Source organism: Copadichromis virginalis, linkage group LG14 (genome assembly GCF_057382275.1).
Source record: "Copadichromis virginalis isolate Kocher_CV1m ecotype Utaka linkage group LG14, C_Virginalis_male_GT1.1, whole genome shotgun sequence".
In the NCBI taxonomy this organism is placed as follows: domain Eukaryota; kingdom Metazoa; phylum Chordata; class Actinopteri; order Cichliformes; family Cichlidae; genus Copadichromis; species Copadichromis virginalis.
The window spans coordinates 29,548,482-29,576,354 of NC_140631.1; the positions used below are offsets into that span (position 1 = coordinate 29,548,482).

At 40.6% G+C, this 27,873-nt stretch overlaps 1 protein-coding gene across 2 annotated transcripts; it reads left to right on the top strand.

The window, feature by feature from the left end:
- The first annotated feature begins 1,100 nt into the window (after positions 1–1,100).
- Positions 1,101–25,313, top strand: med13b (mediator complex subunit 13b). 2 transcript variants are annotated; one of them, XM_085430328.1, is made up of 30 exons: positions 1,102–1,971; positions 2,827–3,061; positions 4,110–4,278; positions 7,125–7,270; positions 7,368–7,565; positions 13,018–13,212; positions 13,322–13,478; positions 13,570–13,677; positions 13,762–14,478; positions 14,602–14,818; positions 15,527–15,557; positions 15,654–15,775; positions 15,886–15,976; positions 16,071–16,267; positions 16,352–16,551; positions 16,973–17,862; positions 17,964–18,131; positions 18,244–18,467; positions 18,596–18,791; positions 18,891–19,272; positions 20,483–20,699; positions 21,793–21,984; positions 22,110–22,333; positions 22,611–22,753; positions 22,841–22,999; positions 23,094–23,279; positions 23,367–23,500; positions 23,778–23,942; positions 24,176–24,276; positions 24,376–25,313. In XM_085430328.1, exons 1-30 carry the CDS (start codon positions 1,906–1,908, stop codon positions 24,506–24,508), a joined length of 6,363 nt encoding a protein of 2,120 aa, XP_085286454.1. In that variant the 5' UTR covers positions 1,102–1,905; the 3' UTR covers positions 24,509–25,313. The 2 variants fall into 2 exon arrangements, with proteins under 2 accessions (XP_085286453.1, XP_085286454.1); XM_085430327.1 differs by having other exon boundaries at positions 1,101–1,971; positions 15,527–15,775.
- Positions 25,314–27,873: the final 2,560 nt, after the last annotated feature.

Consider the following 27,873-nt stretch of genomic DNA (forward strand, 5'->3'; position numbering starts at 1 on the left):
GTCTGCTGTGGAAATGACAGGAAGGTGTGCACGTCCAATGCGTCTGAAAGCATCAAGTTCACAGCCCGTGTGACATAAAAAGCACCAAAATAACCAGCCCGGTGGATGGCGAAGCTGTTTACTTAGCGCTGCAATAACGTTGAGGAGGGGGTAGAGAAAAAGTTGTCCATGCAAAAATGCAGCTGAGGTTCACATTATTGAACACCGCTGGGATCAGTGACGTATCCATCTTTGTCTACACAGTTTGACCTAGATTTCTTCATTATTTAAAATATTCCCTTGAATTTATCTGTTTATGTCTGTTTTTGTTGTTGTTAGATTTAAAAAAAAAAAGTATGAAGATTTAACTCGTGATTGATGCCTTTTCTATTTTGAGACTGCAATACAGCTGTTCTGAAATGCACACATAAATGTAAACTGCGGTAACATATTTGCAGATTCATCTAGAACAAAGGAGTTTTATTTGATTAAACTGAGTTTGCTTCTTAAGGGTGTTGCAATGCATGAAAAAGTTTGTTTATATTAATTTCAAAGTAAATTTCAAAAATGCACTTAAATAAATTATTACTACTGAATGTGTTTTTTCTTTATTCTTCATTTTCCCCATATTTGCATATTAATTTGTCAACTATATGTATGTAGTCGGATCAGTGTTTGTGTTTCATGCAAATGTTGGTTCTTTATTTGCATTTGAAATAATTTCAGTAATAATTATAAAAATAATAATAACTAGATGACTTCGTGTCATCTAATTATTATTATTCAATGCACAACGCAAACGCCCCAGAAGACAATAGAATAACTCAGTTTTGTTTTTGTTTTGTTTTTTGGTTGTTTTTTTTACAATCAGGGCCTTTACATAACAATGCAAACAAACACACACATGTTCCCACAACCAACAATAATTCACCAAATATTTAACCATAACTGTCCATGCAGCAGATGATGCACAGTAAAACATGCACGTTAACAGGCATCACTGAGGAGTGACCACTGCATGACAGATGCACTGGAGCTTTCATCTTGTAAACTGTGAAGTCATGGAGCTACTTGAAGCCGGATCACGCCCCCATTACCACAAATTGGCCAATAGGAGCTGAGAGGCAGAGTTGTCCTCCTGGCCGCCATTAAAGAATTCAATACATGAACTGAAATAATGGAAATCTGCTGGACCTATGGAGCAGGCAGAGAAGAGTAGCTGATGAGTAGTCACGCTAGTTTGGGGTGTTTCATTCGTTTTAAGGGTAGTTTTAATATGACGGAGCACCATGGTGGTTTTGGTGAAAAGGAGGGCGGCGTAGCGGGTTGTTTTATTTAGCTGGCGAGCTAACGCTGGAGCTCTGGTATGTTAGCGAATGTGCTAGCAGGCTAGGCTAGCTCAGGGGGAGGAGGGGCGAGTTCCTCCGCTTTGAAATTGTTTCAGAGCAGCTAGCTGCCATTAGCATTAGCATACCAGCATCTAAGTTTTTCTTTTAAGTTTTTGAGCTCGTATTTTTATTGCGCATTTAACTTTTTCCAGTGTTGTATTTAACGCTAGTCTTTCTTCGATTTGTTATCGATGATTATTTAATGTTGAGGTGATGTAGCCGCAGGCTTGCGGCTAACCAGATCAGACAATACATTTCAAATAGGATTGATGAATCGTATAGCGAGAAGCTTACAGTTGACGCGTTCTGGCTGTCTGTCTAACGTTAGCTTAGCTGCCAGGCTAGTGGTGGTGGCTAGCGCCGGTTAGAAGTTGACTGTTTAGCTAGCGTCAGCTAGCTGACGCTAGCAAGTTGGCAGCGCTTTAACGGGATAATTAGAGCTGAACATAGCTTCGCAAGCGAGTTACCCAGATCGGCTATTGCCCCCCGAAGATGATTGAGAACATGGATTTTAACGTTACAACTACGCAGTGAAAGGATGAGTTCGTGCTTTGTACCAAACGGGGCCAGTTTGGAGGACTGCCACTCCAACCTCTTCTGCCTGGTAAGACTCTGCTCTGTGAGCTAGCGAGCGTTAGCGATCCTGAGAGGCCAGAAAGCCATTTTGGCTAATAAGGCAACAAGCCTTGTAACGTCAGTTGCAGATTGGAGTGAAGGCATCGGGCCTGCAACTAACAAATCGTGATCTGAGCCAACTTTCATAACAGAGCCAGCACATTCTGCATGACAACTATGTTGAAGGCTGGTTGATAAATATGGCATGATCTTGTGTTTACACTGCACTGAGTGCTAAAATATTCCGCTAGCAATAACGTTATTTACATGGTGGTAAAAAGAACAACTAAACGAGCAGTTTCTCTAAAACCAGCTGAACATATTGTTTTCCCTTGATTTAAACTGCACTGCATGCAAATTAATTGTGGCTGTCACCAACCATTTTGAGACAGATCAGTCTGGTTTTAAACTGACAGGTCTGTCATTGGTTGTTAACTTGTTGGTTGTAAATTATTTCCTTATAGTTGTGTGTTATGCCTTCAGGCGTGATCATCTTGGCAAGTGTAAAGAGTAAAGGAAAACTTTCAACAGTGTAAACAAACCTCAATTTTCAGCTTTGCTTATTCAAAGTTTCCTCTTTCTGTTTTCTCAATATAATTGTAGGATCTATACCTTACAATATAAAGCACCTAAGGCAACTGCTGTTGTAATTTTGCACTATATAAATAAAATAAAATTAATTGAATTGAAAGTAATTTTAGCAGCGAAAGCAGTGGCTGGCTTGTTACTGCAGTGTGTTCGGTCAAGATGCATGAAGAGTTGTGCAGTAAACAGCTGGAAATTAGCTTTATGCTCTTCAGTTTTTCTCTGTGTTTATTCTCACATCACTATTCTTCTCTTTAAGGCTGATTTGACTGGAATAAAATGGCGGCGTTTTGTGTGGCAAGGACCCACCTCCTCGCCAATCCTTTTCCCTGTGACTGAGGAGGACCCGATCTTGTGCAGTTTCAGCCGATGCTTGGCGGCAGATGTGTTGAGTGTTTGGAGGAGGCACCAAACCCCGGGTCGCAGAGAGCTCTGGCTCTTCTGGTGGGGTGATGACCCCAGTTTTGCAGAGCTTATCCACAATGAGCTCTTAAGTAAGTTCATTTAACCTCTCCACGAATTCTGCAAGATTTGTGATTCTGACAACATCAGAGTTTATTAGATGAAAATGTTTATTTCATTTCACTGAATTAAATTCCAATGTTATTTGGTGATTTACTCCAAATTATATGTGGACTCTTGTGCTTTTGCAGCAGTTAGTTCAGTTTGTGCCATCTGAACAATTTGAAATTGAAGTGTGTAATTGTTGATATTAATAACAAACCTCTCTAGAGATGCTGTCCTGAAATGCTTACTGCATTAAAAAAATTTCTTATACATTTTTGATGATGCAAAGTCTGATTAAAAATAATTTCTAAGACCCTTGAATTTGTGGCTAACTGGTCTTTAAATGTCTTTAAAGCCTTGTGAAATTGATTGGCCCTCAGCCATAGAGACGCAGACTTGCATGGTAGGATTAGAACAAGTTGTTGTGCATCACAGTCACCTGACACACTTCTAGATTTCTGGAGATTCAATCCTGCTTTGTTGATATTCATATTCTTAGAGAAGAAGTACCCTTAGGGGCTAACACACAGGTATTTTGTCTCAGGTGTGATGAAGTGTTACTTGTAGAAATTGCTCATTAAAGAAACAGAGTTGGCAACAATTTTTCAAATCTCTCTTGAGCTCCAAAGATAGTTGGAAGAATTTTCCACTATGCAGGGAGTATAGCTCTTGATGATCAGAAAGGAATGGCATGAGTAAGCTTCACCTAGATAATCATTTCTCTGTAATTTAACAAAATAGTTTATTTTCTGTTACATAAGTCAGTAACTGGGTTGAAGCCTTTTATTTTGGATCACGTCATTACATAACAGCAACTAAGACTTTTATTAATATTAAATGTTTTCCTGTATTTATATGCGGTAGAGCAGCTGTAACTGTGGTGTTTTTGGGTTTTTTGTTTGTTTGTTTTTTGCATAGCCAAATTAAGGCTACGGGTGTATGACAAAACCAAGTACATTTAACACTGGTTAGCTTTATCAGGGGAAAAAAGCTTTGATTGTTAAAGTCATCATGTTTGCATCTGCCTTGTTTCAGGTGAGGAGGATGGTGAGTGGGAAAGTGGCCTATCCTATGAGTGTCGAACGCTCCTGTTCAAAGCCATTCACAACCTGCTGGAGCGCTGCCTCATGAACCGGGGCTTTGTTCGTATTGGCAAGTGGTTTGTCAAGCCATACCAAAAGGAGGAGAAGACCATTAATAAAAGGTATGTCCTGCTTCTTTCTAGAAAAATTGTAGGATATTCTGTGAATTGTTAAATTAAAGATGACACTTCTCTTGTAATACTCTGTACTCTTAACTGGGGTTCAATTCAGTCTTTTGTACTGATACAAGAGCATATTCATCTCATAGTTTGCTATCTGTAGGGCAGATTAAGACAAAGTTCACTATGAACCAAAGACGCAACAGAAGTTCCTTTCCACATTAAGCCTGAGCTTACACATACGTCAGGGTGTTTTTTTTTTTTTTATAACACAAAAGGACTAATACAATTGCTTAAGGGTAAACATGTCAGTGGAGTAAAGTGCCATGAATTGTTATTGTGCTGAAGGGTAAAACATTAGTCATGTTGGCTGTTGGAGTGTTTTGTTTTTTTTTTGAAAATTCGATTCATGTATGGGTTTTTGTTTTTTTCCAGCTTTCTTTAATCAGAGCAGAACAAACCATGGAATGTGACATATGTAGGAATCAGGAACTGAAGCACGCATGTGTTAGACATGCTAAAAACAGGGTAATTTAAGTGCATGTGTACTGCTTAAGTTACGGGGGAAATTCAGCTGAGCTGATGTGCTCTTTATGGTGTGAAGTTAGTATAACAATATCTGGCCTTTCACATTCTTTAATCATTCACATTACCATTTGTGACGCAGCTTGGGAAATGTTGCATGTGTTGTTTTGACTATGCTGTGGTCAGCTTATATCTGTTTTTAGGGTTGAGCCACCCTTTTCTTATAAGGAAAATAGTGTTTTGCACACTTTTTAAGTCTTTCTTTGAGCAGTGTAATCACGACATTAAAGTATTGCCTTTAACACAACATCTGCATCTCTGATATAATCCTTAATAGATACACGACTGTGGTCTGTACCTTTTGTATTCATGTACAACTGACTCAGTGTTGGTTCGCCTCTGACATCCTTCAGGTCTCAGAAAATTCTGATTCGTGGAATTGCACAAGATCTAATGATGTGATGGATTATGGCAGCTTTTGAATCACATCACTGGCATGGCACATTGTCATGCTACGCTGTTTCATTTGCTGTGAACCAATCCATCTTTTTGAGTCCAATACCACTGTTGAATTAGTAAGTTCACTGGAAACATCCAAGTTGTGTAATAAATAAATAACTTCATTTAAAAATGTTATTAATTGATTCTTAATGTTATATTACTTTGGAGTAAATAAAAAGATCTAATTAGATTTAATATATAATTACATTTATCTAATTTATTTGGCCCTTTCAGCTCAGTGTGAATTTTTGTGTTTTGTTGTAATTTACAGCCACCCCGGTGTCTCTGCTCTATTATTCTGTTCGCTGTTTCACTGTGTGCACTTCTCGCCACTCATAAAGCAGAGCAGATGAGACAGTTGATTAAGGAAGGTGATAACAAATTGTTACGGTACTTTAAGTGAAATAAATGGTTCTGTTGGAGTTTTAGACCTAACATAATGAAGAAAAGATTTATGGAAAAGCCATGTGAGAAGGCACTGTTCACTGCTTGCTGTAAAATCAAAATTAAGTAACAAATAAGGTGATTTGTTGTTGTAGCCAGTGTGAAATGCCATTGAACTGCTGGTGCCCTTCATGCAGCGTTGCTCTGCTTCTAGCAAAATGTGCTGCTTTAACTACAGCACTGCTGACATGTGATGTAGTTAATGTGGAATGACATAAAACAAAATAGAATAAATAATTCCATTATCGCAGTTACTGATCTCACTGGCTCAAACAGCAGGAACGGTATTGCATCCATAGTTTTCTGTGAAATTGTAGGCTTTTGAGAAAAAAAAAGTTAAAGAGAGACATTTATTGTTTGCATCTCTCCAAAGCCCAAAACTGGGCTGTTGTTGTTGTACAAATACAAGCTTGAGGTGAACTAGCAACAGTAACACATAAATATCTGCCTGGTTCAGAATGGAGTTGTGTAATGCTGTACCATAAGGGTGGTGACATAGATTTAGCATCTGCTGTTGAATAAGGAGCCTGGAGGACCCCAGAGTTTCCCGACAAGCTCATTTGAGTTTCAATTTCTTGTGTGTGTTCATCCAGGGTGACTTTGTGTTTGATGCACAAGCCTTTGGCTTAGTTCCCTCTGGCTACTTTTTCAATGGTTTTAAAGAGTTTTAGCAGTTGTATAAAAAGGCTGTTGTGTTGAAGAGGAGGTGATTTATTGCTCACTGGTTTTTAGCTTCTGTTTTTACATAAAGAGGTCCACAGGCTTGTTTTGTGGCAGAGAAGCTGCACCTCTAACAGAGGAGTCTGGCAGCCTTGCTGTCGCCTGCCCTCTCTGACTGGTAAACACAGCAGTCTCTGGAAACTGCTGAGTTTGCGCTGTGGTTTTACAGAAATCATGTCAACGAGTACTATTTTAGTGAGTTTTGCTGCCTGGCCTTCCAGACGTGGTTAGAAAATAAAGATGGCATTGTTTTCACATTTCAGTGCTATAAGAATTTCTTATGCATATTTGTGCTTCATATTGTCAGTTTGCTTTACAGCAATTTTTAAATCCGTGTGTATACTGCGTGCACCATCTGATTGGCGGTATTAGCCTTGTGTATGTGGAACCTACCATTATCACGTGATATGAATCAATGAGGCCAGTGGAATATGAAAGGAACTGTGTGGTTTCCATTATCAGCCCTGCCTTTTTTCTTTGAATCATTCCTTAACAGTGAATGAAAGAGAGTACACCGATAATCTCAGTTGCCCTTAGGGAGTTTATCTTCTAGGTGTTTGAGACAAGTGTTTGTTTATTCATTTACTGATGAGCTTCTGTTGTATACCACTCTTTCTAAGCATAACAGTACCTCTTTCTGTCTTTGATTCACCTTGCAGTGAGCACCTTTCTTGTGCATTCAACTTCTTTGTACATGGGGACAGCAACGTGTGCACGAGTGTTGAGATAGCTCAGCATCAGCCTCTTCAGCGATTGAGCGAGGAACACCTAAGCCTTGCACAGCAAAGCTCCAGCCCCTTGCAAGGTAAGATCACAATAGTTGTGCACAGTAGTCATGCATTAAATGGAACTAGACCAACGTTTTGTTTTTAGAATTAAAGTACTGTAACTCTGCCCTACAGTCATCCTGAGCCCATATGGCTTGAATGGGACCCTCACTGGCCAGGCTTTTAAGATGTCAGACCACCCTACTCAGAAGCTTATCGAAGAGTGGAGGCAGTTCTATCCCATCAGCCCCAATCCCAAGGAAGTCCAGGAAGAAAAGTTGGAAGATGCAGACTGGGAGGATGACTCCCTGGCAGCTGTGGAGGTCCTTGTTGGTAAGGCTTCTTAATATGTTCATAATGTGGTGGTGGATCACTGAATGCAAGGAAGGAACAGAAAGGTAAGTTTATTGATATTCATTTATTTAGTCGTGCCAGTTGAAAAATACAGTACTACATTTTCAGCTCTTCTTGATATAAGGATGACATACCTGCCAACATTTTGGTCTAAAAAAAACCACAGAGTCCAGGAGGATTATGTATTTATTTGCTTATTTAAATAAAGCTTCTCATGTGCTCAATAAGAATTGCTTAAGTGGTAAAGCTACAGCTAAAATATTGAGCCATCCATATACCTGTGCCAAGAATAACTGTACATCCTTTGAAGCAGGTTGTGGGTCACCAGGTTGGATTGACAAATTGATTAAAATTGCATGTGGGTCGATTGTGTGTGCGCAGACTGCAATTCATACCCAATCTTGCAGTTTTGGTAAAACTAGGCAAAGCTTGAAGTTTCAACCCCCATCCACCAGTTAGCTTGTTAGCGTAGGCCAAAATTATGGCCAAAATGGTTATCAGGATTTTATTACCTGTTATTTGTTATAATTATTCATTGATTTGTAGTCACATATTTATTTATTTTTTGTGCTGTGATCTTGGTGGCACATATCTTGGTAAACATTAGTGCTTTAAGATCCATGTTGTGCTACATTTCTGCTAATGTACAAATATTTGGATCAAAGTAAAATAGATTCTCCCCCCCCCCTTCATCTAAATTCAGTACATTCTTAAGAAAAAAATCAAAATTTTAAGAATTGTACCAAAACTGGAGAGACAAGATTAATAAATGAACAGGGCACTGCTTTCACATTTACACGGTACTACAGTCCTTTATTCACTTGACAAGTGCATCTCTTGGAAGCAAATATAGTCTTTTTATTTCATCTATTGTGCATCCAGGATGGGTATCAATAAAACCTCGAAGTAAAGTACTCGACAGCTGTGTATCCCTGTCCATGTCCCTTGCGATGTTTTGCATACAGTTCAGCTTTTGGCACGCTGGAAAAATAACCGTGCAAGGGGAAAACGTATCTGTTGTCCAGTAGAGGTGGGAATCACCATACATCCCACGATACGATATTATCACAATACTTAACGCATGATACGATATTATTGCAATTTTTAAAAATATTTTGCGATATTCAGATTCTGTACATAAAGGTAAACTTTATCAATATTCATTTTATCTAATATCAAAGTCTCGCACTCAGTCTTTCTCTCATTTCAGTCAGTTTTATTGTTGACAAACTGAACGGTTTGTATTACAGTCTAGTCCAACTTAACTGAATGCAACCATCTGGTACAATTATAGCTATTCTGAACTATGAAATTTATGAAAACTTCAGCAACTGAAGAATTTGAAAGTAAATTAAAACAAAATATAATTTTACATTAAATAAAAAAGTTTTAAACTTAATTAAAATAAAACATGTCTTAAATTAAAATAAGTAAACTGTCATGTTTATTGCCGCCAAAAAAAAAGTTAAACACATTTGGACAGTGAAGGAATGTCAGAATTCTTGCTCAGAAAAAGGATCAACATGCTCTGAAGTCAGAGCAGGTTCCATTCCACAAAAACTTTTTTGTAACAAAATATCGATTTCTGCTGTCCCTGTATCGATACATTATTAGCAAACAAAATATCACGATACTACACAGTATCGATTTTTTCCCCCACCCCTATTGTCCAGTATGTAGACGATTTTCCTGAAGTGCTTGTGATTGCGTGTTTATTGGAGACACATCTTTGGCCAAATGGAATCTGATTTCATTTGTGATTTCAGTGCATATTTGTGAGCTGGATCGATACGCTGGTTTGCTTTTATGGACGTCTGAATTGATGTTTGACAATTCATGTTAGCAACCATTGCATTGTCTTGGCTTTCATGTAATCAGTATACTGCAATTTGTGGTGTGTTTTGTTTTTTTGGGGTTTTTTTAGGAGGTTCAATAAGACACAGTTCTACAGCACTCCTTGCATGCGATTATGGCTGCAACGATTTGTCGAGTATTTCAAAGAATTATTAAAAATTCGCGACACAAATTCTTGCTTCAGTGCTTTGTTAAAGGCACGGCTCTGTAGTGCGGCACTGTTACCATGGAAACCAACATTTCCGACTAAAAACAGACTTGCATTACAAATGTATTTAAAAGCAGCGTGTGAATCAAAAGTTTGACAACATTAAGCCCACACAGCCCCCAGTTTTAAACAGAAATACTGATAACACAGCAGTGGTGATGAAGACGATGGCACAATTTAACGTGGAGCCGGAGTCTGTTTACACACCGCAAAGAGGCGGAGCCGGTACCAAGATGGTGAGCTCAGGGAGAGTGAAAGAAACAGTGTTTCTAGTGTCCAAAACGGCAACACTGCTCCCGTAATCACCATTAAAACCTTTACTGGGGAAAAGCGAGTCTTTAATCGAAGCACCTGATCAACAAACACTGACCTCAAGAAAGGCAAACTTTGTAACTGCTTCATCCACCACCATTTGTTTTACATAGTGAAAAATCTCCAGTAAGCGTCCAGAATATGTATTAAAATATGCAGATGAACTTTTAACTTAGTCTGATACCATGTTTAAATTATACAACTTGCTGAAGGCTGATGGCAGCCATCCTATTTTACATAGAAGCGAACAAGGGTGTGAGTCTAAAGCAGGGCATGGTGTCTTCTAGACCAGATTTATTTCAAGGTTTTCAGAACATTTTTCAGATTGAAAGTGAAATAATATAAACTACTGTCTCAACTAATTTATGTTAATATTTAAAAATATAAAAATTAAAGCGTTTTTCACAATCCAGTAAAAATGAAATGAAATGTAAAACTGAGCCACTGACCTGAGGGATTTTAGGTTGGACATTGAATTATTGTTAATATTAAATAATGTCTACACTATCATAACATCTTGTTTTTAGCAGCACATAAGCTTTGCATCAAAGCACAGGGCAAACTTCAGAATGCTGATATGGTTGCTTCTCTTCGTTGCAGCCACCACGTTCTCCTTACAAACAAAAACTTACTCATTCACGTTCACACTTAAACACATGTACCAAAACATAAGCCTTCCAAGAAGACAGAGTAAAGATTTTTTTTGTGCCTTAGTTTAGATGGCATATTTATCTTATTTTATTTGACTTTGACTCTACTTGAGAGTATTTATATATTTCTGCAATTGAGAAAATGTTTTCTTTAAAAAAGAAAACTTAATGTGGCACGTAAATACCAAGGGTTGTTTTTTTTGTTTTTTTGTTGTTTTTTTTGACAAATGAAACAGATGATGGATGCAACAAAAAACACTGCAATTTCTAAAAACCAAAAGAGCTCTTGAGCTCTATTTATTATTGCTCATTAATAAGATAAAATTATTTCTTATTCTATTAATCGATGGAATAATCTATAGATTACTTGATTACTAAAATAATCGAAAGCTGCAGCCCTACACGTGATTTCGTCTTTAACATCACTTACCATAAATCTGAATATTTCCAAACAGATTATCTTCTGCTTCAAGGGACAAACTCTTCACTTTGTTTTTTGTTTTGTTTTTTGTTTGTTTGTTTTTCAAAAAAAAAACAAGCTCTTCACCTTGTGCTTTACTAGACATTTTAATTTTTTGAATTTCTTTCTTTAAACGTGGTGTTACTGATCAGGGTTTTAATAGTTTTGCAATTTTCATTATTTTTAATTTTTATTTAGTTTTGACTTCAGATTTTCAATTTTATATCAGTTTTAATTAGTTTTTACCAATTGTTTGCTAGTTTAGTTTAGTTTTTATTTTTTTGAAAATCCTTAGTTTCAGTTTAGTTTTGATTAGTTTCAGTTATAGTTTTAGTTGTGTTTGCAATAATTAAGTGTAACAAAATCCCAGTTTCATCATATCAGTCATGCTCTTCTGCTCATCCTTGGGTATGTTGCTATTCCAGCTACCATACCCTGCACCCCGGACAGGTCGCCTGTCTGTCGCAGGGCTAACACGCAGAGACAGACAACTCACATTCCCACCTATGGGTTCTTTAAATAAATAAATAAATAAATAAATAAATAAAGGCAGATGAACAACCATTGATACCAGGCAACTATAAAATGTATATCTTGGCCCCAATGAGACTATTAACTCTTGCAGCACCGGGTGTTCGTAATTTTGGTTCAAGTGAATTGATAAACATTTTGAAGGCAATTGACTCACACAGTTATGTAGATATCCCCGTCCTGTTGTCTCGGGATGCATCACGCTGCCTTGCCTGAGGTTAGCGTCTGTTTCTGGGGATGAGGGTTGAGTGTGCTCCCTTACCTTCTCAAGGTAAGCTAGGTTAGCCTTCTTGTGTCAGCTTTTCAAGTGCACTTTTTTTTCCCTTTAGAAATGTCCCTCATAATTTGTCTCTTTCCACTACAAGACACTTGCTTTATCCAAAACACAGTCATATTCAAAGTAATCCCAAATTGGACTCTGGCGCTTTCTCCCGACTTTTCCTGACATGATTCTGCGCGTGGACGGAGCAGCAACACAGACGACTCGACTAACGTACTGCCACCTGCTGGCATAATGAGACACAGCAAGAAAAAAATCTGGAAACTAAACTTCATTTTCACCCTTGACTATTGTATGACACGCACACATCAATGAAAACTAAACACATTTTTGCTATAAATTCAGTTAATTTTAGTTAGTTTTGTGAACACTCATTACAGTTTTAGTTAGTTTTCCTTTTTTTTGTTTTTATTTTTATTTCCGTTAACGAAAATGTTTTTTCACTTCTAGTTTTCGTTATTTCGTTAGTTTTCGTTAACGATAATAACCTTGTTACTGATACAGACTTATCCAGGAAAACCTCAAGCTTTACAGTGCAGGGAACAGCTGTGAATGGCTGTGATACGTCATTGTTTATGGAGCAACTAATTTGCTTTTGGTTTGCGCTCTGTTGGTGAAGCACATGCTTCCAGTATCCCCCGTTCATTGAACTGTGGGAAGCCAAAGTCATGGTTGAGATCAAAATCAGAATATTTGTGCAGCCTTACAATTATTCATAATAAAGTTTGAATCTCGTGTAAATTACGAGTGTATCCTGGGAAAAAACGGCAACACAGGAGGCACCCGAGATATTAAATACGGCAAAGCCCGAGGAAAAAGAGTGTTGGCATTTATGAGATAAATGGATCAGTCTACAGCTATAACAGAGCCCTAAAATGTGTCTGTTTTTTGTGGTTTTGTTTGTTTGTGTTAAAGAAAACAGTCCAAATAGTTCTCTCTGTCACTGGTACTTTTGAGAGACACTATCCTTTTTTTTTTTTCTTTTTTCTTTTCCTTTTTTTTGTAGAGTGAAGGTGAATAAATGAGTCAGTTATACCAAAACATTGTTGCATTTAAAAATGTGTATTTGGTTTGTTCAGTTCTGTTTTGAATTTTCATGCTGAGTTTTTAAAATGAACAAATGTCTTTACTTTCAGCGGGAGTAAGGATGGTTTATCCTTCCTGCCTGGTGCTTCTCCCTCTGTCGGACCTCCCTACTGTGGTCCCTCAGGGCTCAGCCAACGCCTCAGGAAGCTTGTGTGGTGCTCAGCAGGGCCAGGCTGCTAACAGAGATCCTGCCATGTCCTCTGTCACTCTGACTCCTCCAACGTCACCAGAGGAGGCTCAGACTGGTAAGAATTACAATTAAAAATGCATGTTCATCAGCCTTTATTTTTGTGAGACTCTGCATACCACTGCGGTTGTATTTATTTTTATCATCTTTATCTTACCTTCTCACAGATTATCAGCCTGCCCAGAAGTGGCTCAAGTTGTCTTCTGCATCTGATGGCTACAGCTCTAACAACACTCTACACGGTGGTAAAATCCCTCGCAGGATGGCCAGCCAGATGGTGGAGTCTGTATGGCAGGAGTACAACCTAAACCATACAGGGAACAAGTATGTTTTTGGCCATCTCTTTAAATTTGCATTTGTTCTGGTTTTGCCTCCATCCAGATGGATAACGTGTTTGTATTCCCACTCTTTCTAGGAATAAGTTTACTTCATTGACAAATGGAACCTGTGAGGAGGAGACAGAAAAAACAGGACTCTGGGATTTTGTGGAGCCAGCTCATAGGCTGCATTGTAATTGTGCAAGGTATGTTTAGTGAAGTTAATTCACCAGCGATTTAGTTATTTATTTAAAATATTTTATAGCCATTATTTGTTTTATTCCAAACAGACATAAGAATTCGAAACAGCGGTCTAGCAGCACCTCAGGACACCCACCTTCATCAGGACAGCCTGCCCTGCCAGCCCCCAAGCACAAGCTGGGCGAGAAGCTGGAGAAGGGGGAGAAGCAGCAGAAGAGGCCACAGACACCTTTTCACCACCGCAACTCTGTGAGCGAGGAGCAATCCCTGGAGCCTCAGACCCAGAGGCTTTGCCTCAGATCGCAGGAAGAAGGCTCGTATCCCAGCTTGCACCATGTGGACACGGTGCAGTCTAAAGCCCCTACACTGCACGCCCACGGCCCTCCTGCAGACCTTGTTGGATCTCCACCTCCCCCTCCTCTCAGCCCACATCCCTGTGATCACGTAGAAGTTGACATGACTCCTGGTGGCATGAAGAGCTCGTCAACTCCCATTCACCAACCATTCTACCCGCCATCAGTGGAACCTTGTCAGATGCCACCAAAGGGCTCATCTGAGGAGCCTCAGACGGAGAACATGCCTATGCCTTTGCCCTTTCCCTCAACCTACAATGAAACCCTTGAACCCACCATCTTTGTAGGTTCTGCCATCAGCCCCAGTGATGACTCCACCCATAATCCATGGAAGTATTTCCTCCTCCCTCAGAAAAAGCCCTCAAACTTCCTGACACCCCAGCTACCTTTAGATAAAATGAGAGAGGATTCTGCAGGTGGTGGAGGAAGTGAAAGTGTAGTCTCTGTCACAGAGTGAGTATCTGTTGTCTGATCGGCGGATGCTTTAAAAAAAATATTTTTTTTTCTTCTTTTTGTGAATTTAAAAATAATGTATTTGCATGCCTTAAAAATGTCTCTCTCCTACACCCCTCCCAGGTTGATGTCAGGATCCTCGCATCCCCTGAAAGTGTCCCAAGAGCTCATCAAGACTTATACACAGCGGAGAAACAGCCATCTTGCTTCCACCTCAGGAGATGAAGAGCCTAGTGAGGAGCCAGACCCTTATGCCTTCGTCGAAGGAGATGAGGAGTTTAGCTTTACTGAGAAGAAGGACAAGTCTGGAGCTGAAAAGGACGGAAACAAGAAACACAAGGTGGGTCCTGACAAAGGCTGAAATCCTTGTTTATTATGACATTTGATGAAATCTACTTTCAGTCCCTGGTAAAGTACTTGTTGGAACTAGTTATTTTGAACATTTCTGTGTTTTTATATTAAAGGAGGTGAATCATTTAAACATTTTCACGTCTGTTCCAGTGCTTATTTCCTTCATTTCTCTGTGCTGCATAGTAGTAGTTGTCTTTTGAGAGCACACACTGATATTGCTGGGTATTGACCATTAGTACTTAATTAGTAACCAAAATGTGTCTCTATCACAGGTCCTGTTAATTAAATTTGCTTTTACATACTTGTCAGCTTCACAGTCATGTTTGCTTGCTCAGATATTTACTGATGTAAAGTACGTTTTGGTTTCTAGTGCCAGCACGTATATCCTAGTGAATCACGAAAAGACTGTGCAGTCATCTTGATAATTGAGTCACATTTTTCTTATCAAATTCTCTTGTGAATTTGTAGAAGAAAAGTTGTGTAACAAGGATCAGCAGCTGATTTTAGATGTTTCAAACCTCACCCTGTTGTGTTATGGCTAACTCTGAAAATCAGCACTCGGTGTGCAAAATAGTGACCTTCATTTTAGGAACATGTTTGATAATCAGAGCTTTGTATACAAGTACAAATAGTGGAAATTTTAATGACAAACAAATGGTCATGACGATAATTACTGTCATCTTTTTGTTTAACCAAGGTGGATGAAGGAACTGGAACTTCTGCAGATGGTGAGAAGTTTATTCATTCTTGCTTGGAGATTTCTATGTATGTTTATTTATTTGCTTTAATTCAAAAAATGTCCCTCAATTTGTTTTGCGGTGTAGATGGACAGTGTCCTACAGGCAGTAAACCCTCAGCCTCGACCAGCCTCATCCACGAGAACGACTTGGCTGTGTCCTACAGCGACCTGGATAAAATCTTCAATTCAGATGAAGATGAGCTAACAGTGAGTGCATGTTGTGGCATATTCAGGAGCTGATGGTGATGTCTCCTCATGAAGCCTGTTAAAACTCCAAGATGTACTGAATATGTTGACTTGTTTTCCCCATTGCACAGCCTGGATCCAAAAGAGCTGGTGTTGGTACAGATGACAAGTTTGGCTCTAAAGATACTAAGCCAACTGCACTGGATCCCCTGTCTTGCATAAGTAGGAAAATTAATCATCAATTACTCATTGTTCATCAAGGATCATAACTACGTAAGTTGTTGTTTCAAGAGAAGTAATAATGTCTTTTCCTTAGGCTCAGTAGACTTGCACACAATGTTTCCCACCCCACCCTCCCTGGAGCAGCAGGGTTATTCTCCCATGAACTCCGGCAGCAAGGACAGCTTAGAAGCAGGGGCGGGGCTCACCTTGTTGGACGGCAGCCAGCTTAATAACCACTTCAAGATGGAGGTGGAGGAGGGTTTCTGCAGCCCTAAGCCATCTGAAATAAAGGTACAACACATCACGCAATTACCAAGTAGAGAGGAAACTGATCATTTTTCTTTATTGTTAAATGACCTGCGTTTTTGTTTTCAGGACTTCTCCTTTGTGTACAAGCCAGAGATGTGTCAGTCATTCATTGGCTGCTCAATGTATGCCCCCCTGAAGACACTACCAAGCCAGTGTCTGTTGCCTGTCAAACTACCAGAAGACTGTGTGTACACGGCGAGCTGGACCATGGGCAAAATGGACCTGATACCCCCAGTGTCCAACACTAGTCTCCTCACTAAAGATAGGTAAATGCATATTCTGAATTAACTTTTTCCCATCTTTGATGTGTGATCTGTTGATCAAGAAGGGTTTTTCTCACAATTTGAGTTTTAGTCTTTTACAGTACAACTTCAAATTTGTACTGAAAAGTGACGTATTACACTTATTTCCAGCTCTATATTTTTATTCATTCACAGTTCTGCAGGTTTCACAGTTCAAAGTGATCATTATTTATCTTCCAAAGAGCCTAAACCAGCCATCAGGTCATCCTATGTCTGAAACAAGTTTATTATGTGCAGCTATCATGTCGGTGGCTGCACATAATGAACATTGCAATGTATGTAGAACAAGAAAGAACGTAAATGCATGTAAACGGTACTCTTCAGCTGCTATATAACCAAACATCACAACATGAAACCCTAATCACTGTTCATCTTTATATAACAGTAATGTCCCCAGTGTGGAGCCTGACTATAGCCAGACCTACACCCCGCAGACCCACCCGCCCTTCATGTCCAGCAGCGCTCCTCCCAGCAACAGTGGTGCAGGTATTCTACCATCCCCAGCCACACCACGCTTCTCTGTGCCCACACCTCGCACACCCCGCACTCCACGGACTCCACGTGGCCCATCCAGCGTCCAGGGCTCCCTCAAGTATGACAGTTCTGACCTTTACTCTCCTGCCTCCACGCCCTCCACCTGCCGACCCCTTAGTTCTGTTGAGCCAGCCACCGTGCCCTCAATTCCCGAGGCTCACAGCCTATACGTCACGCTCATACTTTCAGAGTCAGTCATGAACCTCTTCAAGGACTGCAACTTTGACAGTTGCTGTGTGTGTGTCTGTAACATGAACATCCGTGGGGCAGATGTAGGCGTATACCTCAAGGACAACGGCGAGGCCCAGTATATATGCACTTGTGGTTTTAGCGCTGTCACCAATCGGCGCTTTGGCCAGTCAGCTGGGCTCTTTCTAGAGGATGAACTGGACGTAGTTGGACGGGGCTCTGATGCTGCTCGAGATACAGAGCGGTGTTTCGAAGAGCTGCGAGCTTCTACATCACACAAAGCCAGCAGCCTGAAGGAGAAGCCTCCAGATGAGTTAATCCTGTTGCTGCAGGACCAGTGCACCAATCCATTTGCCTCGATGGCTGGTGTGGAGTACCCCAAACCAACTTCAGCCCCCAGTTCGTTCCTAAGGGTGGAAGAGAGAGACTGTTATAACGACTGCTACATGGCACTGGAGCATGGCAGGCAGTTCATGGACAATATGTCAGGAGGCAAAGTCGATGAAACACTAGTGAAAAGCACCTGTCTTCATCAGTGGCCCAAACGCAAATGTATGTATTCTCACATTACTGCTGCTTTAAATGTAGAGTTCTTCCTTATGTGTTTCTAGCAGAAATGTAATACTTGTTTCCTATTGGTTCTTCACTTGTAGCAGCAGACATGAGCAAGCTATACTCTGTGGATGTCCTCCGGGTGTTGTTGTCCCTCCAGCCTGTGCTGCAGGACACCATTCAGAAGAAAAGGAGTGTGCGCTCTTGGGGCGTTCAGGGGCCACTTACCTGGCAGCAGTTCCATAAAATGGCTGGGAGGGGATCATATGGTGTGTCGAAAGCGTTTTTTGTTTGTTTGTTTTATAGAGATAAATAGAATATTGTGGAAGTTTATGGCTTTGTTGTCTTCAAAGACACTAACTTGTCTCCTTATCTTCACAGGTACTGATGAGTCTCCTGAGCCTCTGCCCATCCCAACCTTTCTGGTTGGTTACGAATATGATTTTGTGGTACTGTCTCCTTTTGGGTTGCCCTACTGGGAGAAGCTTCTCCTGGATCCTTTTGGTTCTCAGAGGGATGTGGGATATGTTGTCATTTGCCCTGATAATGAGTCTCTGCTCCACGGGGCCAAGACCTTTTTCAAAGATCTAAGTGCAATGTATGAGGTATGCACCTGGCAGTTTATTAAACTCACCCTTCCTGTGCTGACATGTCTACAGAAACAGTTTTGTAGCTCTGCAAAAGTGATTCACACTGTTGCACTCTTGTTTTCTTTTCTTTTTTTCCTTGACAGGCATGCCAGCTGGGGCAACACAGGCCCATCTGCAAGAGTCACCCAGAGGGCATATTGAAGGTTGGCACCAAAGAAGGCAGGAGCATGACAGAGCAGCCTCTTAGTGACTGGTTCGTTAAGATGGCTGCCAGAGAAGGAAACAATGAAGCCTTTAATAAGCTCAAACTCTTTGCTCAAGTGTGCTGCTATGATCTAGGTAATGTGATTGCTTGTAGTGCTGAAAACCTAAAGTAAGTAAAATCGCATGGTTTGTAAAAATGATGATTTATCATTTTTCTTTTGGGATCCCTTTCAGCTCCATACCTGTCAGAGCAGTCTTTGGATAGCTCTCTGTTGACCCAGCGGAACCCTACCACAGCCGCCACCCCCTCCTTCCAGACCTCTAGCTCTTCCAGCACTTCATCAGGACTCCAGAGCACCAACACTACCGGCTCCAACACCAGCTCTGCCCAGCCTGCCCAGGTCAACAGCACCCCTCCCTCTTCATCCTCAGGCTCACAGACTATTGGGGGAATGACCTCAGCCAAGCCAAGTTCCTTCTCGTCATTTGGAACAGCAGGCTTGCAGGGTGGAGCGTCTCAGAATGGACCCCAGCCAAACTCGCAGGGCACAGGGGGAATGGCTGAAAATGGATCGTCTGCTTACCAGTCTCAAGGACCCACTGAGAGCCCAGAGAGGTAGTTAGATCTGCTGTTACATCACCTGGCCAAAGGACCAGTGACCTTATGCCGTAACTAGGCGCCTGTTGTCTTATCTCTCCATATTTCCCAAAAATTGTTAGTCATATTTGTTTTTTGGTTTTTTTTTTATGCACGGTCACTTGGGATCTGTGATGGTTCATGAGCCAGATTATATTTTGAATCTTTCCTAGCAAATGCCAGTTTGCTCATTTCAATTCTTTCTATTTGACAGAATATCTCAAGTAGTAGAGCGTTGTAGTTTGGTACTTAGCTCACAAGCCTTTTCATAACTGGTATGCATTCATGGGATAGATAACCAGTGCTGAGTTATTTTAAGCTGAGATGGAGATTGTTTCTACAACTGCTTTACAAAGACAATCTGATAAAAACACACTGACGTGCTCAATTCCTCGACAGTTCTGTGAGACACCTTCTTTCAAAGGTCACCAACACTTACACATGGTCTGTTTGATATATGCAGTTTTTAGGCATTCATTGACCAAATAGTCTTATTGGTAGTAGATTATATTTAAGGTTGATGAATGACCACATTGGTAACACTGCATAATCAGCAGGGAAAGTTCATCCTCTGGCTAAAAAAGTATTGTGTGTCACGTGTTTTGAAGGCAGTATAATATTAGTGAGATCTGAAGTTTTGTTATGGCAAAACACATCTCATGAGTGCTGCGTGTCTCTACTTTCATCTCAGTAATTTTATTTTTACGTTTCTTCTGATGGGAGCTGCGCCTGCCAAGATTTGGCTTGAGCCATTTTCATACATGATATTTGGACAGTTTCTTTCACATGTAGCACACAGCAGGCACAATTATACTGGAAATACTGGAGTTTATGTCAGGGAGCTACCTAAATAAAGTGTGCACGCAGCAGTATACAAACATCCATTTGCTGGAGATAAATACACTGAACAACTACAAAGTGTGGATCAACAGAGCCCAGAAAAGTGTGGACTTTGTAGTTGGGCTGGCAGGTTAAATAGTGGCTAATATCTAATCTGACTGCTCTGAGTGTTTTTGTTTTTTCATGTGCATGTCTTTCTAGTAATGTCTAGAAAAAGGTTAAGGCTGCACAGGACGCATGCAAAAAGCTTCAGTTGCACACTGTGGACAGTAATATGAACATTATTGACAGATCTGATGAAGATAATTTCTTGGCCTGTTTCAGTAATTATCTGCCTAATTTTTAACAGCACAATGGAGAGAGACAAAGTGGGTAAGCCAACAGACGGAGAGTCCCATGCTGTGTCTTACCCGCCTGCTATAGTGGTGTACATCGTCGACCCCTTCAGCTACGAAGACGCAGACAGAGAAGTCCATTCGAGTACCTACACGATGGGCCTACTGCGCTGCTACATGGAAATGCTCCACATCTTGCCTGCTTGCATCAGAAACTCTGTCTCTGTGCAGGTAGAACAACACTCTTAATAGTTTTAAAATTTCATAACTGCAGATTAAAGATGTGGCTAAATATTCTGCGTAGTATATAAAAGAACAGACTCCAAAAGTCAAAGATATTTCACAAAATAAGTTCATTTTCTAAATATAATCTACAGTTTAATAACATCTGCTCAGTTTTCTACTTTGGTTATAATAGAGAGGGTTACCAGCTGCCACAAAGGGAGGTGAGAAGGAGCAGGGGAATCATTAGCAGGCACTAATGGAGGTGGTAACTGCCACACCTGTGATATAGTGGCACAAGATTGCATCAGTATGCCAGAGGGAGTTCTGAAACACAAGAGGCGTGAATGTGCTATAATGGGTTCAGTACAGCAGCAGCATAACTGTGTGGGCTAATATCCATTCAGTCCTATCGCTGCAGACATGCTAATCTCTCAGATGTGCTGTCATTAACTCTTCCTTCGAGCTAAGATGTGGCAATATTCTTAGTTTAGTAAACAAACGGTTTGGTTTGACCTCCGTCTTCTATGAACAATATAAGATTAAAGACACCCGTACTTCTTATCATAATTATAATTACCATAATCACTCACACTTGCCAGTATAGTAACAGTACTGGTAATGTGGTGCAGATGTTTACAAGTACTGATGTACACAAAATCTTTTCACAAAGTTTTAATATTTGGGGGGAGAAACGTTTGATTACTCAAATATATCCTGCACAGATTTGAAGGTGTGGATGCCTTTCACTGGGAGCTAGAGAATGTTACGGCGTTCCTGTGGATTAATACTTTTAAAACCTATTCTGATCTTTGGATGAAGCAGAAATTTTATGTTGGGATTGAACTTACTTACAGCAGTGTAGTTTTTGAAGTTCAGGGTTCACTAATGTTTCTTTCACCACAAACTATTACTAATTGTCAGAAAGACCTATTTTGAGATTTCCATGTCCATGAATTATCATCTACAACACAACCCAGTCAGTAACACAGAGAAACTTTCAGTAAAAACAAATGTGTAGTGAAGCTTAAGTCTAACAAATCCATAAACATCCAGCACTACAGGCTGTCCTAAAATGCCTTTTTTCCTCCTTTTGTGTCAGATTGTTCCCTGCCAGTATCTGCTCCAGCCAGTGCACAGCGCAGGGCGCCACGTCTACAGTCAGCACCTCAAGTCGCTGGCTTTCTCTGTGTTCACTCAGTGTCGTCGGCCTCTTCCCAACTCCACCAATTTCAAGGCTCTGACGGGCTTTGGTCCTGGTCTTGCCATTGACATGGCACTCAAGAACCCAGAGGTAACTACCCTGATGCTGAACTCCTGAGTTTTGTTGAAGCTGTATGTCTACAGACAATTATGCTGTTGTACCTTCTGTCACTCTCAACTTGAATATATATATTTTTGTGTTTGTGGGCTGTGCAGAGGCCTGAGTGTCTGCGTCTCTACACGCCACCCTTCATTTTGGCTCCAGTGAAGGACAAGCAGACTGAGCTCGGGGAGACGTTTGGTGAGGCATCGCAGAAGTACAACGTCCTGTTTGTGGGCTACTGTCTGTCACATGACCAGCGATGGTTGCTGGCCTCCTGCACCGATCAACACGGAGAACTGCTGGAGACCTGCATCATCAGCATCGATGTGCCGAACAGGTGCCTGTTCACGAAAGATTTACCTCAGTACCACCGAATCAGTTTGGTTATTGATACCTAAGTCTTTGTAGTTAAGTGTAAAACAATCTTAGTTAGCAAAGACTAAATATGATAAATGTCTTTGTTTTAAGACTGAAATGAAACATTTTTAAACAATAAAGGCTAAACCCACTGTGGAAAGTAAATTACGCTAAATTAAACTGAAAGCTAGAGAATCAAAACTAATTAAAAAGCAAAACTACCTCATAAATGCATTACTGTATTATTGTTGCTGCAGGGCTCGCAGGAAAAAGGGCTCAGCCCGACGGCTGGGTCTGCAGAAGCTGTGGGAGTGGTGCCTCAGCCTGGTGCAGCTCACGTCACTGCCATGGAGGGTCGTTATCGGGCGGCTTGGAAGGATGGGGCACGGCGAGCTGAGAGGTACACACTTCAACAGTGTCTGCAGAGCGGGCAGTTTACATATACGCACGCACACACACTTATGTGCTTGTGTCTTGTCTGTTTCAGACTGGAGTATTCTGCTGAGCAGGAGGAACTTGCAGTCCCTCAGCAGGCGACTGAAGGAGACGTGCAGGATGTGCGGCATATCTGCTGCTGACACTCCCAGCATCCTTAGCGCCTGCTTAGTTGCCATGGAGCCTCAAGGTTCCTTTGTGATTATGCCAGGTAAAAGAAATAATATTTAAAGTTTGGCTAGTTTCACTTCATTTACAAAAAGCCTGTAAATCTGACAGCGCTCTCCTTCGTCTCGTCTCTGCAGACTCAGTGTCGACAGGCTCCGTGTTTGGTCGAAGCACCACCCTTAACATGCAAACATCGCAGCTGAGCACCCCTCAGGATACATCCTGCACACACATACTGGTATTCCCCACGTCAGCCATGGTGCAGGTCAACACTAACACTTCAGAGCCCCTCGACATCGACACCTTTAACCAAATAAATCCCGGTATGTTTTCACAGCTCACAGAGCTGCTGCAATATATTTCTGCTCAAAGCTGGAAAGCCAGAATGACACATTTTTCCCTCTCTGCAGATGGATCAGAGGGAATGAACATCTTTGAGTTGTTTGAACAAGACATGGATCCAGACTTCATCAACATCCTGCCCAACTCCCCCACAACCTCCCCTGTTCACTCCCCGGGCCCCCAAGGGGGAGATGGAAGCAAGGTCTGCCATCTTTTTCATGAAGTCACTCATCAATATAAAATGTCAGATACAGACTTTAAGATTATTAACAGGCTGTGATGTATGAACCACTCGGCAGTAATTAAACAACTTCTTCTGTTTTTCGTCCTCAACTTAATAGTTACATTAAAAAAAGTAAAAAAAAAAAAGCATGCTAATGAGCAAAAAAAAATTAGGTGCCCCTTGGTTATGAAAATATGATGCCTGTTTTGGCTGCAGCGATGCTCTAATCGATGACTTTATCACCTTCGTTTCGCAGGGTCAGAGTACAGATCGGATGGAGTCTCACGAAGAAGCGCTCAACATCTTGCAGCAGCCGATGGCTTTGGGTTACTTTGTCTCCACAGCGAAGGCCGGACCGCTGCCCGACTGGTTCTGGTCAGCCTGCCCCCAAGCCAAGAACCAGTGCCCACTCTTTCTCAAGGTGACTCATACCTGTACTACTAAAATTATGCCGTTCTTCAACAAAATGCTTCTTTGTCGTCGTTGCTCTGACCTATCGACAGTGCTGCTTGTTTGCTGGTTTAAGAATACTGACTCTTTTACATCAGTTGATGAAATAATGAGATTTTACAGCTCTACATGCAGATGTGTGTTGAACCTGAAATTCAGTGATTGAATCTGAAGACTGATTTCATTTGTCTCTTTCTTTTCCAGGCCTCTCTTCACCTGCACGTGTCTTCTGTCCAATCAGATGAGCTTCTGCACAGTAAACACTCCCACCCCCTGGACTCTAACCACACCTCTGATGTGCTCAGGTCTGAACTGTAACCAAACTCAATTTTTTAATAATTAGAAAGACATTTGTTTCACTCCCAGCTTTATTAACATTTCCATGTCCTCCTCCTTCATGCCAGATTTGTTCTAGAGCAATATAACGCCCTCTCCTGGCTGACGTGCGACCCTGCCACCCAGGACCGGCGCTCCTGTCTGCCTGTTCACTTTGTGGTGCTCACCCAGATGTACAACTTTATCATGAACATGCTCTGAACTCTAATGGGATCAAACTGCTGAGATTTGATTGGAGGGATCGCTCAGACATGTTGTGGATTTCCTGCTACAAAGACACCCCGACACTCGAAAGGACCTCGCACTCCATCAGGGTAAATGTGGACGAAGCACCCTCCTCTTCCTCCTCGTCCTGGTGTATCTCTCAGAACTCTAACTGGAAGTTTCCAATGAATCAATCAGATGCCAAGAATCCATTTTATCACTTTGGATGATCAAGGGACATTTCATAAAGGAGAAAAATGTCTTTTTAATGACTGTAGATTGCAATCTATGAGATTTTATCATAATGAAATGCCTGCATATATTATTTATTGTAAGTTTTTTAATGTGGAATTTTTAATGCTTAATATCTTTTATATATTACAAATCCTAGAGGGTGTGTACATCTCACTGTACAGGAATTGGTATCAAAAGTGTAATTTTTCTCAAATACAAAACGAAAATCCTGTTCAAGTGAATTTGCTGTAGATTGCTTTTAGAATATTATTTTTTCAAAGGGGTACAGACCTTTCTATTGCCATGCTGTAATAATGAAGTAAAAGCTGGCCTGGGCATTTGTGTCCCACCCAATGAGTGGATGAGACTTACCTCTCTGTCTACTTTGGCTCCAGAGTCTCTTGCACAGTAACTCAGTGAGCTCTGAAGAGGAATTAAAAGGTACATTGTCAGATTATATATTTTATATAACAGATTTAGGTAACTGTGTGTGTATATGTGTACATAGTAATTGTGTGCCGCTACTGATGGTGCAGCTTCTGTTTTAGGAATAAAGTGTCTACCTTACTGTCTTCGTCTTTATCTTTGTAGCTGCTTGCAGCTGTCATAGTCTTTTGTATATAAATACAGCCTCAGATGAACAACAACGATACATGTGGCATGCTGCCTCATTATTTGACAAAACTAGTGTGTAAAAAAAATTAATTACATACTGACTGTATCCAAAGGAATTAAGAGGACAAGAAGCAGTCAGTCAAATGTACTTATTTAGTGATTGTCAGCAAAACAGAAGAGTGTTGGACAGTTTGCTGGTTTGAAGTAGTGATGTGTGTTAAAATGATACTGAGGAAGAAGGACATCAACTGTGCTCTTAATGAACTAACCATCAATCTGGAAATGGCCTTAAAATCTTTCCCGAACAGTGAAAAAAGGGGAAAATGTTCAAGACAGTATTCACAAATTCAGCCGAGCAACGCTCTGAGAAACTGCACTGCACAACACAGGCACTACCTCTCAGAGTGTAAAGGTCTCAGCTCATGACAGCACTGTTAGGAGCGTTGCCAGCAGAAAGTCCCTTTTCTCTAATAACAACATGGCAGCACAGCCCAGGTTTGCAAAGTCGCATCTGAATAAATTAGAATAAAGTGGAGGTGCTCAGCTGTAACAGACAGGGCAGAATATCAGCCTCACACTAACTTAAGCACAGTGGTGCTGATGTGGGGTTGTTGGCCGGTCACAGAGCCTGGGTAGCAGGGCTGTGACAGAACTAGGGGCACAGAAGGGAAAAAAATAAAATTTCAGATTAAAGTTTAAATACTTGTTAAGAAGCTGTCTTGTGATATAAATCTTCTCTACTGCACGAGGCTGACCATCAGTTGTCTTTGCGTCTATCCGCTGCCAGCCGTCTCATGTTGCGCAAATCTGCCAACTTTTCCTGGTTTGTTTGGGTTTTTCCTTCTGACCAGATGCAGCTCTTTGTGCCATCTCTTCCGAGCCATTATATTTATTACTACACTGTGTTTATGTGTTAAAAGATAAAATAATTTCTTTGTTATTGAAACTGATTCTGAAGCACACTTTCACAAACGTATCTATGCACGGCATTTCGTAGAGGGCTTCACAATTCTCTAAATATTATTTCGACTTTATTTACAAAAAGAGCAATGGCATTTTTTTTTCATAATGTGTCCCTAAGGCGCCTTTGTAGTCCAATAGCTAAAGCTTGGCCCAAATTGGGTCATCTTAAGGTTATTGTTAACAGTGGTTCTATAAGCTTCTGAATCATGGGGTAGGTAAGAATAAAATAGAATTAGTCTAGGAATTTAAAACTAATAATAACTAAAATATTAAGCAATATATATACATATACATGCTGACACTTTATATTTATTTTACGTCTAAAGCACTTTACACAAGAAAACACAGGTGCAAATCAGAAAATCAAAGTGACGAATGAGCATTACCATAAAGGCAATTTAGGCATGAAGCTGATCACTAAAACCCAGAAAGGCTCTCTGAGAAAATGATGTGTTAACCTCCTGAGACCTGAGCTCCTGTTTGCATGGGAGGCGAGGTGAAATATAAGGCGCAGAAAGGCCTTAATAAATAACATTTACAGAATGTTTTAATCTGAACTATCCAGGGGAGAAAAATACATTTTTAATATTAACACAATGGTGATCAGTCACACTGAAATCCTTAAAATATAATTAATCTCTGGAGTAAGGCATGTAAGTAATGAACAATAACAGGTTTCTGAGAAAGAGAAACTGAAAATTTAAACAGAAAGGACGCTCAGGTATATAAACAGTGGCACCAAAACGGTTAAAGTGGTTAACCACAAATGGTTCAGCGAGAACTTGGAAGTTCCTGTTTTGGCCTCCACCTCTGAGTTTTTCTTCTCTCTGCACTTGCTTCGTGTTTGTCTGATAGTTCTGCAGAAACAGGAACATCATGAGGACACTGCGGGCCAATAACTGTTCAGATAGACGATAAAGCACATGATAATTTAAATATGTATTTTAGCAATAATAGTACTCAATAGTATTACAAAGCCATTTGTAATAGTATTTCAAATGGCTTTTTATGAGAGCTCCTAAAATCTGACCATTAGAAAAAGCATGTTGAATAATATGGTTATTGGCGCCCTCTGGTGGAGACAAAATGTAATAGTATCTAAACACTAATTCTTGTGCTGCCCACACAAACCTTCAGTCAAATCTCTGATCATCAAACAAGCATATATGTGAGCATTTCTTTTCCTCTTCTTTCATGTGACCATTTTAGGAGTCGCCTCAATGGAACTTCTCTCACCTTATTCCTAACAGCCTGCTCTGTAATGCCAACCCTCCTCCTTCACTGCATCCATGAATTTCCTCTGTGGTCCTCCTCTTCCACCCCCTGCCTGGCAGATCCATCTTCAACATCCTTTGTCTAATAACTGAATTAATCCTCCAAACCTCAATACCTGACCTAAGTACTCATGTCTTTTTTGAGTGAAGCTAAAGACGCAACAAAAAGGTCTGAAAAGGAAGAACATCATTTTTAAATGTAGGATTTTGCTTGATCAGTTGAGTTTCTCTTTAAAATGTTAAATTTCATTATAAAGATGACCTTTAGGATCCAAA

Excerpts from the sequence above, each read along its gene's own strand:
- med13b (XM_085430327.1), top strand. The coding sequence starts at position 1,906 with ATGAGTTCGTGCTTTGTACCAAACGGGGCCAGTTTGGAGGACTGCCAC. Across the intron at positions 13,213-13,321 it reads ACCAGAGGAGGCTCAGACTG|ATTATCAGCCTGCCCAGAAG; the intron begins GTAAGAATTACA and ends ACCTTCTCACAG. Across the intron at positions 24,277-24,375 it reads CACACCTCTGATGTGCTCAG|ATTTGTTCTAGAGCAATATA; the intron begins GTCTGAACTGTA and ends CCTTCATGCCAG.